The sequence below is a fragment of the Gastrolobium bilobum genome, unplaced genomic scaffold, assembly GCF_033153095.1.
Source record: "Gastrolobium bilobum isolate Gb01-03AN ecotype WA unplaced genomic scaffold, APGP_CSIRO_Gbil_v1 utg912, whole genome shotgun sequence".
NCBI classification, from domain to species: domain Eukaryota; kingdom Viridiplantae; phylum Streptophyta; class Magnoliopsida; order Fabales; family Fabaceae; genus Gastrolobium; species Gastrolobium bilobum.
The window spans coordinates 15,649-30,943 of NW_026896735.1; the positions used below are offsets into that span (position 1 = coordinate 15,649).

General features: G+C 33.2%; 2 protein-coding genes across 2 annotated transcripts; both read left to right on the plus strand.

Annotated features, from left to right (window-relative positions):
- The first annotated feature begins 1,109 nt into the window (after positions 1-1,109).
- LOC133301699 (cytochrome P450 81Q32-like) lies at positions 1,110-6,798 on the plus strand. The gene is made up of 3 exons (XM_061501374.1): positions 1,110-1,127; positions 1,201-2,037; positions 6,178-6,798. Exons 1-3 carry the CDS (start codon positions 1,110-1,112, stop codon positions 6,796-6,798), a joined length of 1,476 nt encoding a protein of 491 aa, XP_061357358.1.
- Positions 6,799-8,156: 1,358 nt separating this feature from the next.
- Positions 8,157-13,324, plus strand: LOC133301700 (cytochrome P450 81Q32-like). Its single transcript, XM_061501375.1, has 2 exons — positions 8,157-9,074; positions 12,704-13,324. The coding sequence occupies exons 1-2, from the start codon at positions 8,157-8,159 to the stop codon at positions 13,322-13,324; spliced, it is 1,539 nt and encodes a 512-aa protein (XP_061357359.1).
- Positions 13,325-15,295: the final 1,971 nt, after the last annotated feature.

Below are 15,295 nucleotides of genomic sequence, written 5' to 3' on the forward strand. Positions count from 1 at the left end.
AAAGTAACGTATCCACATCACGTATTAGAAACGTACAAAAAATGCCATGTCAGTATCTGTGATTCATAGATATCGCTTACTATATTTCCTTAACCACAACGTCATCCGGCATCAACGACTCTTTGACCCATTTGAGGTTTTTATTCGTTTAATTTTTCAAATTGGTATTCGATTCATGATATTTATCAATGGGGTCATTAAGTGATGCGAGGGAGACCTAGCGGCATTGAGTGCCGCGATCCACCCCCCGCATCACTCATACATTTGTTTTTTTTTTTTTCAATTGAGTAACGCTCCCTTCCCCTAAGAAACTCATATGATTGTGCCACGTGGCACAATCTCGTTAGTTCCGTTATTGTAAAATTTCGGAAGACAATGACTTTTGACTCGGGTATCTAAATCTGTGAACACCTAATTTTGTCTCAAATATTGAAAAAAATTAAAAAATAATAAAATTAAATATAAATTGTGAGCACAAATTTTATCCCAAATAAAAAAAGGGAAAACATATTCTCATGTTGTATAAGAATTCAATTATCATGTTGTGACCCTTCGATTTGCGTGCAAAACTTTCTTTTTCTTTTTCTTTTTTAATAGATATGGGGCTCACCCCCTGTTGAGTCACAACATGAGAATTGAATTCTAATGCAACATGAGAAAATCAATTCCAATAAAAAAAATGATAAAATTGTCTCTGGTTTTTTTCTTGAATCTTGAGCAACTTTAGCTGCACACACCTAGCTATCTTTTCCTTTATTTAACTTCATTGTCACAGAACTCCTGCACAGCACTGCCGCTGTAAGGTTCTTCATTTACATATACTTATGTTTGTCTATGCAAAGAGCAAAAAAAATTATGTTGTGAATGCTTGGAATTATTATAATATATTGTATTCAACTAAAGTTTGAATTATTATAATATTGAAAATTTAATATTCTAGACCACTATTGTTTTGGTGGTCCTTTCTCATAAATAGGGAGGCAAAAGAGAAAAAGAGAAAAAAAATTGGAATTTTTTTTTAATCATTGTGTGAAGGAGCACATAATGATTCAATGGACATGGACCATATTAAATTTTCTCCAAGCCAAGATTGACAGACTCGGTAGATAATGTCCAAATGGAAGAAGGTGCTGGGTGGCTGATACCAACTTCAATTTTTCTCCTTGTCTTTGTTTTTCTTTCCAAATTCATACACTGAAGACACGAACAGAGTATAGAAACCACCCACCTAGCCCACCTGCCTTACCAGTTATAGGCCATCTCCATCTGATAGGAAAACCTCTACACAGAAGTCTGCATAATCTAACAGAGAAATATGGCCACATATTTCTTCTCCACCTTGGAACCCGAAATGTCCTCGTTGTGTCATCACCTTCTGCTGTAGAAGAATGCCTTTCCAAGAATGATATCACTTTTGCAAACCGTCCTCACACCCTTTCTGGGAAACACCTCAGTTACGATCATAAAGCACTGGGATCTGCTTCCTATGGCGACCATTGGCGCAACCTTCGCCGTCTAATAACAGTTGAACTGTTATCTACCAACCGTCTTGCCATGCTTGCAAGAATTCGAGAGGAAGAGATTCAACTGTTGGTGAAGCAACTATATGAAGAGTGCAAAGGAAACGTGTCAAAGGTGGTAGACATAAGGCCTAGACTGTTGGAGCTTTCTTTCAACATCATGCTAAGGATGATCTCTGGGAAAAGGTACTATGGGAAGGATGAGGTTTCCCAAGAAGGGAAAGAGTTCCAGTTTCTTATGAAAGAGTTCGCAGAGCTAAAAGGAAGTGGTAATTTGAATGACTTCTTTCCAATACTGCAATGGATTGATTTTCAAGGTGTGGAAAAGAGGATGGTGAAGTTGATGAACAAGATCGATAGCTTCTTTCAGAAACTCCTTGATGAGCACCGGAGAAACAGGAACATCAGTGCCGGAAAAGACCGAAGGAACATGTCGACGCTGATTGATACTATGTTGGATCTCCAAGACAAGGAACCAGAATTCTACACTAACGAAACTGTCAAAGGTGTTATTCTGGTAAGTAATATTCAATTTGATTTCCTCTCAAATTTTACATAATCATCCAATTTAATAATGTATAATTAAATGATAAAGATTTTATAATAATATGCAATCTATCTGTATTATCTTGTAATTGAAGATCTCGATTTGAAACAAACAATAAAAAATATTACCTTACAAATAACGATGCCCTAAATTACGCAATGGATCAGGATATTTCAAAATGTTGACGATTGTTTTGTTTGTATATGGTTGCTGACATCGCAAAGCCATAAACTAATTGGGTACCCAAAAGTCTTTATTAAAGTTAAATATATCCGTTATTCAATCATCCAATCAAGTGGAAGAGCATCTTTTGTGTGAATTGAGTAGTGGGTACTGGGTAGTACTCTAATTCAAAATAAAATACATGTATTATGAATAAATTATATAGGTATATGTTTATCTCATTTTACATGAGATAAATAACTTTTCTATACATAAAAAAATGTTAGGTCCCACCATTTTTTTTTCTCTATTCTTACATGTGGGTTTCACTTATACTTTTATTTCTATAACATGAAATAATTTTTTTCCTACAATATAAGAAAAATATATCTCAATTATAAATTATGTATTATTGAGAATACATAAGCAAAATATTAGAGTCATTTTTTTTTTCTGTCTCCTTAGGAAATATGTTTGTACTGGTGTCATGTTTTTTTGGATAGATGTAGGTGCGATGGGAACAGTTAAAATATTTCCAAGCACGTAGAGAGATAGATAAAGGGGATACTTTGATTTCGGTGCAAGAGTAAAAAAATTTACTCCCTATCTCAATCGTTGAATTTTGTGCATCTGATAGTTATAATTTATTAAGTCATATTTAATAACTAATCACTAGTCCCAAATGATTTACAATTGTTAGGTGCATGGAAACTAGAGGTGGCAAAGTGGGCGACCCACTTTGTCATCATCATGCGAAAAAATGAATTAGCTTGCCACGCCCCGCTTTTGAAAGTGGACTGAAAAGCTCGGTCTGCTCTGTCTCGTTTGGCGGGCTGGATAGATTGGTCCTCTAGTCCGAGCCTAATTTACACTGACCCGCCTTGACCCGTCTATGTCAGTCATCAACTTGCCAAAAATCTAGTCAGCCTCGTTTAGCTGGTGGGGCAGGTTGGCTAGCCAAGCCAAGCCGGTTTTGCCAGCTCTAATGGAAACCAATCCTAAAAAATGGAGAGACTTATTAATCTTGTATAAGAATTGAAAGATCATAGAGAGAGAGACCATATCGCTTAATTAATTGCATTAATTTGCTATAAAAAACTACGATCTAATTATAAAGCTACCAAAATACTAAGAGAATCTTTAAAATGAGTTCACAAAAGTTTTATTTAATCGAATATATATATATATATATATATATATATGGGATTAAAGTTTTGCTGTAACTTTAGATAAAAATAATGTTGTTCAATTAAATGATTGTTTTGGTCTTTTTAAAAAAATAAAATAAATTGCTTATCATCCACGTGATTCGCCTGCCTTTTCTGTTTCTTCTTTCATAAACGAATCATCTTAGGTGAGATTATTAACGCTTTCTTCTTTCGTATAGCCAAATCATCTCATGTGAGATTCTGTCATCTTTTCCTTCACAAATGCTACTCTTGCTTTCTCTCTAATCCATTCATTCCTAATATTGTTTAGTTTTACATTGGCTATCGCTCCTGTCATCTTCGTCTAATAAGAAAGGAACATAATTTCACGTAACAGAGAGACGAAGATGGAGATGATTCAAACAAAAACCTTAGGCTTGAATAAGGAAGCGCAAAAAGAAACATCAATGTGAGAGACGAAGTCGAAAACATAAAAGGCACGCGAACAAGGAGAACTATAAGCAATTTGATTTTTAAAAAAAAGACCAAAACAGTGTCGTTTAATTGAATAGTAGACATTCTTATATAAAGTTACAACAAATACTTTAATCCCTATATATATGGTAACCAGTTCATCATGTTACAGGAAAAAGCCTAAGTTTCCTGCAGAGACATGAATTGATGGGCTCCACCAATATAAAAAATCAAAAAATAAAACAAAACAAAGCGCAGCTTTTAATGTGTCAGTTGGACAAAAAAAAAAATTTGTGGTTACAAGAGGAAAACATCTATTTATAAAATTTTTTTATAAACTTACAAACTACACTATGTCTGACCGGTCAGACATAGTATAGTTTGTAAACAAAAAATTTGTAAAGATAATCTTCCCTATATATATATATATATATATATATATATATATATATATATATATATATATATATATATATATATATATATAAAGTAAGGTGAACATCATTTTATATGTGTCAATTGTAACCTTATAATTAAGTTATATTTTCAATGTTGATTATTAATTCTATTTATATTTAATGTTTTTATTTTTTAACTTATGAGTCATTGAATACAAATGAATCAATGATTAAAAAAAACATAAAATTTCTTATTCTCACACATAAGAGTAACATATCATATATATATATATAATGCATTAATACTATATATACAAATTACTTTATACTTATATTATTTTATTTTTGTTTGAGTGAAAATATGAAATAAGTTTTAATAAAGAGAAAACATTTTTTTTCATATTGTTGGAGAAAATGTTCCCTCTTCTAGACAAATAAAAAGGTGAGTCCCTTTATTTTTTTTTACAAAAAATGAGTCCACATGTTTTATCTCTATAACATGAAATAAATTATCTCATTTAACATGATAGTAATAAAATTCTTTAAAAAAATATTTATCGAATGTGTCAATTCATATGGTAGGAGTTAGTTGTAAAAGCAAGTTTGAGGGATTTTTGCTGTTAATAAAATAGAAAGTCACATGGACCATTTTGGAGTTGGAAATCAGAATGTAACCATTATAAAAATAAAAATAAAGCCTTAATGGGTGTAATAGAGCTACTTATTAATAGAGTGTGTAAAGAATTATTTCACTCAAAAGCTTAACTTTGGATGAAATGGTTCTATATATAGTATGTATCAGAGCTTTTGTGATCAAGTGATCATGAGTTCGACCCTCACCGTCCCCCATTCAATTAATAAATAATGGGAAAAAGTTTTCGATGTTACTTTAGATAACTTTATCTAATGTTCATCGAAACAACGTCGTTTTGGGGTTGAAAAATTAAAAATTAGAGTGATAAAGACTATTATAACCCTGAAATAAATTAAAATTACAAAAATACCATGATTTCCGTCCCAAAACGACGTCGTTTTGATGAACATTAGATAAAGTTATCTAAAGTAACATCAGAAAAAATGAACCCATAAATAATTAATATTGTGGAGTTTCAAAGCACAAGTAGGCTGGATCTGATATATTCTTCAATCTCAATGAGTTATAGCAGTAGAGGGTGTGTCATTATAGAAATATAATATAAAAATCATTAATGGATTTTGACTTACAAACTTAAGTTTTTGAGTGAGGCTACATTAATGATTTTATATTTTTTAACACGACATCTCACATGAAAGTCCATTGGACTTGAAAGATGGACAATATAGATGTCCACTTACCTGTGCTAATAAAGTTCACAATATATACTTAACTTTTTTATTAATAAATTAGGGACGGTGAGAGTCGAACTCATGACCATTTAGCCATGACAGCTCTAATATCACATAAAAAATTAAGTCAACTCATAAGCTTAAGTTTGTAAGTATTAATATAGATCAATATTTTTTATATTATATCTTTTTAACATATTCTCTCACATAAGAATAGTGGTGGAGTCACATTAGGGTAGGGTGGGGCCTTGGCCCTGGCTAATTTTTAAAAATTAACCACTTTTGAAACATGGCTAAATCACTGAAGCTAATTTGCAGGTTGATTTTCAAAAATTAGTCGCGTTTTAGACATGGTGAAATAAACATAGCTAGGTTTAGCACAAACTAAATTTTTTTGGCCTTGGCTAGGATGCTATGCTGGCTCCGCGATTGTATAAAAATCCTTTGAGCTTGAAGCGTGCTTATTGCATAGACTCACTTTTTGGCTCTATCTATCTTGTGCTTACGTAATTCCATTGAAAAAATGTGCGGGTAATGTTTTGATATATATATATTTTTTAAAAAAAATTGCTTATTTACTCTTTCTGTATAAAATTATGCAGGTAATGCTTGCTGCTGGAACTGAAACTTCGGCTACTACCTTGGAATGGGCACAGTCACTTCTCCTCAACCATCCAGAAGCAATGAATAAGACAATTGTTGAGATAGACTCTTGCGTGGGGCAAGATCACCTGTTGAACGAACTAGATACTCCCAAACTTAAATACTTGCAAAATGTAATTACCGAGACACTGCGTCTCTACCCTGTGGCTCCTCTCTTGATACCCCACGAGTCCTCTAAAGATTGCAATGTTTGTGGTTTTGATATACCAGCAGGGACAATGCTACTTGTTAATCTATGGACCCTGCACAGGGACCCTGAGTGGTGGGCAGAACCAACAAGGTTTGAGCCAGAGAGATTTGAGGGAGGGCAAGGTTGTGATGTACTTTACAATATGATTCCATTTGGTATTGGAAGGAGAGCTTGCCCTGGAGCTGCTTTGGCAAAACGTGTTATGGGACATGCATTAGGAGCCTTGATTCAGTGTTTTGAGTGGGAAAGAATTGGGGATCAAGAAATCAACATGATGGAGGGTGTAGGGCTTACCATGCCCAAAATTGAGCCTTTGGTGGCTTTATGCAGGCCACGCCAAAGCATGATCAAGGTTCTGTCGAATATATAAGAGTGCACTTTATATTAATTACAGAGCGCAAGTAGAATAAGAGGCCGTAACACAATTCCAAATGCATAACGTATGTCCCTCGATGTTTGGTAATTATCTTACATAAAGTTTGAGATATTATATTGTTGGCATTGTAATATATGTATACTTATGTTTCTTTATGCAAAGAGGAAAAAAATTATGTTGTGAATTTTTGGAATTATTATAATATATTGTAGGAAAATACTATTTTGAAAATTCCACCCACTCTTTTACTTTTTTATTCTTTAATGGTGGGTCCCATGTGGCTTGTCTCTATAACATGAGAGAACTACTCTCATGTGAAACGAGAGTAGCATTCCTATACAACTAAAGGACAATACGGTCATCTTCGAGACTCCCCCTTCGGGGTGTAGCCCCCTTGTTCTTCGTTATTCTATGGGTGTTTCCACCCCCAGATTAGTTAGCTGTTAATTTTCTTTCCTTTGTTTTTTTAAAAAAAAAGGACAATGTTCATTTAACATTAGTTTTCCTTTCTGCCTACTGAAGTGGCATATAAATGTTATCTAGTTATTTGATTCCTTCCCAATGCTTCCACTCTGGTTGTTTTGTTTTTATAATGCAGCACACGAACTAAACCTACCTTCTCTTCTTTCTTGTTTAGTAGTGGTTATTAAGTTATAGAGATATAATATAAAATTTTTAGTAAAACTTTTATTCAATAGTTTAAGCTCTTAGATGAGATAATTTTTTATCATGCTCTTTGGTGACCACCGATCACGAGTTCGATTTTGTTCGCTCTTTCTTTTCAAATTATAAATTGACACAAGATAAAATAAAGCTGTGCAATATTCATTAAATGTGTTGAGATATATAGTCTCATATTGATTGTGTGGACAACTAACGTGGCCTTTATAAGGTCTTGGACACTCCCACCCTTTGAGCTAGCTTTTGGGGTGGTGTATCTCAAGATTCTTTACATGGTATCAGAGCCCTCACCGCCTCCCACTTTAAAGTGGAATTAAAATAAAAAAAGCACAAAAAGGTAAACCAAAATTAGGCCTGTGTAATATCCACGCTTCTAGCCCAATGGGCTCTCGTGTGAGGGAACGTGTTGAGATATATAGTCCCACATTGGTTTGTATGTGCAATTAATGTGGCCTTTATAAGGCCTTGGGCACTCCCACTCTTTGAGCTAACTTTTGAAGTGGTGTATCCCAAAGTTCTTTACAAAATGAGACGACCTCGTGATGCATTATATAACCTTAATCTACACCAACCCATTTATTATTTTAATCTCAATCATGTAACAAAACCAATATATATAGTCTTATATACCAGGCACAAATTGCAAACACAGTCCATCCTACGATATTCCAATGGAAGAAGGTGCTGGGTGGCTGACACCAACTTCAATTTTTCTCATCTTGTTTCTCTTTCTCTCTAAATATGTACTACTAAAGAGAAAAGCCAAGCATAGAAACCTACCACCTAGCCCACCTGCTTTACCACTCATAGGCCATCTCCATCTCATAAAAGAACCTCTCCACCGAAGTTTAGAAAAGCTCAAAGAAAAATATGGTCACATAATATTTCTCAAACTTGGAACACGCAAAGTCCTTGTTGTATCCTCACCTTCAGCAGTAGAAGAATGTTTAACAAAGAATGATATAACATTTGCAAACCGTCCCCAAACACTCGCTGGGAAATACCTCAACTACGATGGTAAGACAGTGGGGTTTGCTTCCTATGGCGACTATTGGCGCAACCTCCGGCGTCTAACAACCATTGAGCTTTTCTCAAACAATCGCCTTGGTATGTTCGCAAGAGTTCGAGAGGAAGAGATACAGTTGTTGGTGAAACAACTGTTTAAAGAATGCAAAGGATCACAAACTTCAAAGGTAAACCTCAGAGACAAACTTGTAGAGCTTTCTTTCAATATCATGTTAAGGATGCTCTCAGGGAAACGGTACTATGGTGATGATGTTATTGCACAAGAAGGGAAGGAATTCCAGAGTCTTATGAAGGAGTACGTAGAGCTTGTGGGAAGTGGAAATTTAAATGACTTCTTAACAATACTTCAATGGGTTGATTTCCAAGGTATCAAAAAGAAGATGGTGAAGGTGATGAACAAGATGGACATCTTCCTTCAGAACCTCATTGAGGAGCATCGCAGAAACAGGCGCGTGAGTTCAACAAAGGAACAAAGGAACATGACGATTATTGATCTTATGTTGGACCTGCAACGAGATGACCCACAATTCTACACGGAAGAAACTATCAAAGCTCTTATTCTGGTGAGAAAATTCAACCTTTTCCAACTGTTAAAGATGATAATTCCCCAATAGGCCAAAGAGATAATGACTATTCTTTTACAAAATAGGGAAAATTTTATTTTAATCCATTGTAGTTTTGTGATTTTTCATTTGATCACTCTACATAATTTTAAACTTATCACTTAGATTTATTGTGCTTAAACAATTTATTATTTAATCCCTCTTGGTTTCAAATATTCACTTAGACTCCTTGCGGTTAAATTTTTTTTCACTTAAATTCCTTGTGGTTACAAAGATAAATATTTAAAATAAATGTTCCCTCATTTTTATTTTATAGCCTCACCTAATGCATTTAGGACTCGTTTGGTGGACAGAATAGGATAAGGATAAGATATGATATGGGGTTGATAAGGGTCGGATAGAATATGAGGCTGATAAGCTTATATCATGTCCTGTGTTTAATAAGTATCTAGTTAACAATCTGATAAGATTATGTAGAAGGTGAAAGGAGAAAGAAAAAATAAAATATAATCCAATAAATACAAATACATTGGGTAGCGTGAGGATATATTGGATAGCGTGAGGATATATTGGGTAGCGTGGGGATCTATTGGGTATCCAATATTGTATCATATCATGTTGAATCCTAACCCAGCTCCCACCATAGGATAAGAAATCATGTATTGGATAGGATAAAATGAGTTAATAGGATAAGCTAATCATATCCTATTGACCCACCAAACAAGAGATAAAAGGAGGATATGATAAATTATCTTATCATATCTTCCTTATCAGGTGCTCCAAACATGCCGAGGGTTTTAAATTTTTTTTTGAAAAAGTTCACTTATTTTTATCAAGAAAATAAATTCAATTCAAATATTATTTTATTTTATCTATTTTTTACCCGATATCGTTATAAAATTATCTAAAGAAAGTAAATATATTATTTTGATAATACATATTTAATTTATCTTATATAATATTTTTTAATTTCAAATATATTTTTAAAATAAAAAAAATTAAGATAATTTATAAATTAATTTCAGAATAAAAATTTTGAAATATCTTTTAAACCCTTAATGCATTACATGAGGATATAAGATAAAAAAGAGAGAACAATTATTTTAAATATTTATTTTTTAAACCACAAAAGGTCTAAGTGAAAATTTGAAACCATAGGAGATTAAATGATAAATTATTTCAACACAATGAGTCTAAGTGATAAGTTTAAAATCATTAGGAGTCAAATGATAAATCATAAAACCACCATGGATGAAAATAAAGTTTTCCCTACAAAATATAAGACAAAAAAATTAAAAGATTCCCACATTAATTATTCAAATAATGGGGGAATCTTTTATTCAATTATATTTTTAGTCAACATGGCTATTCATTTTTTTAGTCATGTGGTTGCTATCAGTGCAAAACTTCTATTTTATTCAATTATATTTGCATGTGCTCTCACCAAATCGATTTGTCTTCATTTAAGTGGAATATGCTGTCAGAAAGCAGCATATATGCTTGAGCTTGACTTGTTGGTTAACGTACATAGACCACATAGCATTTAGTTAGGATTAAAACAAACTTACACTATAGTTTATGGGTTTTATAAGAGTTATGTTGTAGGAAAAGTGATTGTGTTATGTTATAGAGATTCGTTTTGCGTGCCGAAGTTTTTTTTTTTTTTTGCTGCGGGCCCCACAAAATGTTGTGTGTGTAGGAAAATTTTTGTGGTCATGTTAAATGATAGATGATAAACCCATAGTTTATAATGGTAAATAGAAGAAGTAGCAAAATCCTTATCTGCATCTTTTAAGTATCCCTATATATATTCATATTATCATATTTTTTAGTAGAGAAAATATTTAGTTGCTGTTTAACTAGAGTTATTGTTAAATTCCCTCTCTAGCTTTTGGTTGTAGACGTGCTCTGTAGTTTAGTTTACTGAATCTTGAGATATATAGTCTCACATTGATTAAATGTGCAATTAATGTGGAGTTTATAAGGCCTTGGACACTCCCACCCTTTGAGCTAGTTTTTGGTGTGGTGTATCCAAGGTTCTTTACATGGTATCAGAGCCTCACTGTCCTCCACTTTAAAGTGGAATTAAAACAAAAAGCACAGCATAAAAAAGTAAATCAAAAATTGAGCCTGTGCATAATCCACGCTTCAGTCCCAAAGGACTCTTGTGTGAGGGGGCGTGTTGAAATATATAGTCCCACATTGGTTAGATGTGCAACTAATGTGGAGTTTATAAGGCCTTGGACACTCTCACCCTTTGAGCTAGCTTTTGGGGTGATGTATCCCAAGATTCTTTACACTGAATGAATCACACATTTAAATTGTTTCTTATTAGTTCGTAATAGTATGTATTAAAATGTAAATCAAAATTATTTTCTTTCGGCACATCAAGGATTTTTGTTTTGGTTAAATATAGGATACATTATAATCATATATTATTTAAATTGACATGTACTAATCGATTACCATCTACATGCATAAACTAAGCACAGCTGCCAACAAAATTAATGGACACAATTGACTAAGAATTTGATTCATATTCCGTAAGATCATGGGTTCAAACCCCATTTAAACTTTTCTTTACTTAAACAAAAAAAAAAGCACAGCTGACATATATAATAGTTTCAAGTTTAGGTTAAGCTTTTTAATTAAGGGAAATCATTGTCTCATTTTACATGAGATAACTATCTCATGTTTCTCTCACATAAAAAGTTATGACATTATTTTTTTTTTCTTTTTTAATGGATGGTGGGTTTCACCATATTATGTATCTATAATAGGAGATACTTATCTCCTACAACATGAGAAAAATAGAACCCTTTAATTAATAGCTGGGTGTACGTCTAGTAGTCAAGACAAAAAGCAGGCAAAATGGTTTTGAATTTAATTCATGGCGGCAGACTCGGTTGCCGATATATATATATATATATATATATATATATATATATATATATATATATGAGGTAGGATCCTTTGACACCTCATTTAAGAGTCATTCGATAAAAAAAGATCAATGGTGTCACATGCTTACAAATCAGAGTCGTTGATCTTTTTTGATCTAACGGCTCATAGATGAGGTGTCAAATGATCCTGCATATATATATATATATATATATATATATATATATATATATATATAGGGCTTATCATTTCTGCAGCCACCATAAATAACACTCTCTACACACAGAAAAAATGGGCTCCACGGTGTTTTAATAAAAATAAAAAAAACAAGGATCCGGTACCGTATCCTAAGATCCCCACGCGGATCCTGGCTAATTGTAGGTGTAGCGGCTGCAGAAATCATTTTGCGATGTATATATATATATATATATATATAGAGAGAGAGAGAGAGATAGATGCAAGATGGAGACAAGAGTACACCTTCAGTTATTCTCACGTCTTTTTATCTCTTAATATATAATACTTTATTTTTCCCGTTAAATTAAACAAGTATTAAATGAATAGTAAAAAAGTCTTTAACTAATAGCCATTTGAGATGTAATTTAATCCACGTATGCTTGATTGATTCATATAATTAATAATATCTCTTCTCATCGTAATTCTTAATCAAAAGACTCTGAGCCATTTAAATACTTTCTTAATTAGTACATAATCAAAAAATTATGCAGGCAATGCTTGTAGCTGGGTCTGAAACATCGGCTATTACCATGGAATGGTCACTGTCGCTTCTCCTCAACAATCCAGATGCAATGAAAAAGACTAGGTTTGAGATAGACACTTATGTGGGACAACATCATCTGTTGAACGAACTAGATACTGCAAAACTCAAATACCTGCAAAATGTAATTACCGAGACAATGCGCCTCTACCCTGTGGCTCCACTCATGATACCCCATGAGTCCTCTAAAGATTGCAAGGTTTGTGGTTTTGATATACCAGAAGGGACAATGCTATTTGTTAATCTATGGACCCTGCACAGGGACGCTGAGTGGTGGGTTGAACCAACAAGGTTTGAGCCAGAGAGATTTGAGAGAGGGGAAGGTTCTGATGTACTTTACAATATGATTCCATTTGGTATTGGAAGGAGAGCTTGCCCTGGAGCTCCTTTGGCAAAACGTGTTATGGGGCATGCATTAGGTGCCTTGATTCAGTGTTTTGAGTGGGAAAGAATTGGGGATCAAGAAATCAACATGATGGAAGGTGTAGGGCTTACCATGCCCAAAGTTGAGCCCTTGGTGGCCGTATGCAGGCCACGCCAAGGCATGATCAAGGTTCTGTCGAACATATAAAGTGTGCACTTTTTTTTTTTTTTTTGGTAAACAAAGTGTGCACTTTTATATCAATTACAGAGTGCAAGTAGAATAAGAATTTAAGGAACAATAAATTAAAATTGTAAGGAGGAGGTTAAAGGGGCCATGTCGACCCAACTCCATGCATAGGCCGTATTTCCCGATGTTTGGTAATTAACTTCCATAAAGTTTGAGATATTATATTGTTCACATTGTAATATAATTATGCTTGTTTATGCGAAGACCAAAACAATGATATAATGTTGTAAATGCTTGGAATTATTATGATGTATTGTATACAACTAGAGTATTTAGCAACAAACCAAATAATGATAGTGTAGTTTACGCGTGAAAACTGAGTAGGTGGAGTGAGAATATATATTTATTTGATCATCTCTAGTACTATCTTTGGAAGAGATTTAAAGACTTAATCACAGAACCCACATCGAATCGAACTAGTTACAAAACAATAAACTAATTGAAATATTTCAAAAAAGAAGAAGAGGATTTAGCAACAATATTATTGTCACTTATAAAATAAGTCGTTAAATGTACTTAGAAACGGTCGGTATATTTTATCATGTGTGGGGACAGTGTTTACTGTTGGCTTAGGGCCTAATTATTACAATATATTTTATGCAAATAAAGCATTTTGAAAGAAAATGGCTAATTATATAAGGTTTTATAATTCTATTATTAATTACATGATAATTGAAATTTTATGTCATAGAGACAAAAAACATGTGAGACTTATATATTAGAAAAAAAATCATATGCAAGACTCACGTCAGCATGAAAATCTCGAAGGTTATGTAGAAAAATTTCAATTATCATATTATATGAGAATTATAAAATCCATTTATATATCAGGTCATGGCTATATAGAATTAATGCACATATTTCCTCACGTATATTGTACTAGCTGTGCTTGTTGGCTTAGGGAGGCTTTCAAACTGTAACTGTCTTAGTACTTATAAGATATTGTACCAGAGTAGTAGATGAGGTGGATGTTCAAATCAAGATGAGAGAATGAAGGTTAATTACTGTATGAATTGGGATAAAATCTGTGATATGAAGAAAATGACCTCTATCAATTGTCGGTCTTGGTGTATAACTAAAGTAGCTCACCCTGTAGAATGGAGAAGCAAACGGGGGGAACGAGGTGTGTGTTTGGGGGCATGGTTCCGGTGATTGGAGTAGAAGAGAATGCAGAACATGCAATTCACTGCAAGAAGAGGAAGGCCCAAAGGTTCCTCTCTCATTCTATTGTGTGTTAGTGATTAATGTTATATAGTTAGATAGGAATGTTCCATAGGTAGCGACTTGTCAGTAAGAAAAAATGCACTTAATTTAGTATATTCCTAATTTATTTTTATGAGGATACATAGGTAGGCAAATTCTGGGATCCTAAAATTTTGCATAAAATTTGCCTATATATCTTAATAAAAATAAATTATAAATACACTGAACTACGGTACATCAATTATACACTGAAGTTTTATTCCCTCACTAGATAATCAACAATTCCATCATAATATTGACAAAAGTAAGACAAAAAATAAAAAATTCTCACATTAATTAATATTGACTTTGACGTGCTACTGTTGCTTCTTTTTTAGTCATGTGGTTGCAATCAGTGCCAAACTTCTATGTTATTCAATTATATTTGCATGGCTCTCACTACATTATCAACGTAGGAAGCAACGAAAGCAAACAAAACATCAAATCGATTTGTCTTCATTTAAGTGGAATCTGCTGTCAGAAAGCACCGTATATGCTTGACTTGTTGATCATAGACCCGGGTTAATTTTGTCTAGACCACGTAGGCGTGTTTGTATAGGTTTTTTTTTTTTTTTTTTTTTTTTTCCAAAAGTTGGTTTTTCGTTTAGAAAAAAATCTTCTTTTAAAGTTTGTTTGTATAAGAGCAAAAGTACAAAAAAATTAAAAATCTGTCTTTGAAATTTAACTTTT

Bases quoted from the DNA above. Each gene is read 5' to 3' on its own strand.
- LOC133301699 (XM_061501374.1), top strand. The intron at 2,038-6,177 runs GTAAGTAATATT...AAAATTATGCAG, and splicing joins CTGTCAAAGGTGTTATTCTG to GTAATGCTTGCTGCTGGAAC.
- LOC133301700 (XM_061501375.1), top strand. From the start codon at position 8,157: ATGGAAGAAGGTGCTGGGTGGCTGACACCAACTTCAATTTTTCTCATC. The intron at 9,075-12,703 runs GTGAGAAAATTC...AAAATTATGCAG, and splicing joins CTATCAAAGCTCTTATTCTG to GCAATGCTTGTAGCTGGGTC.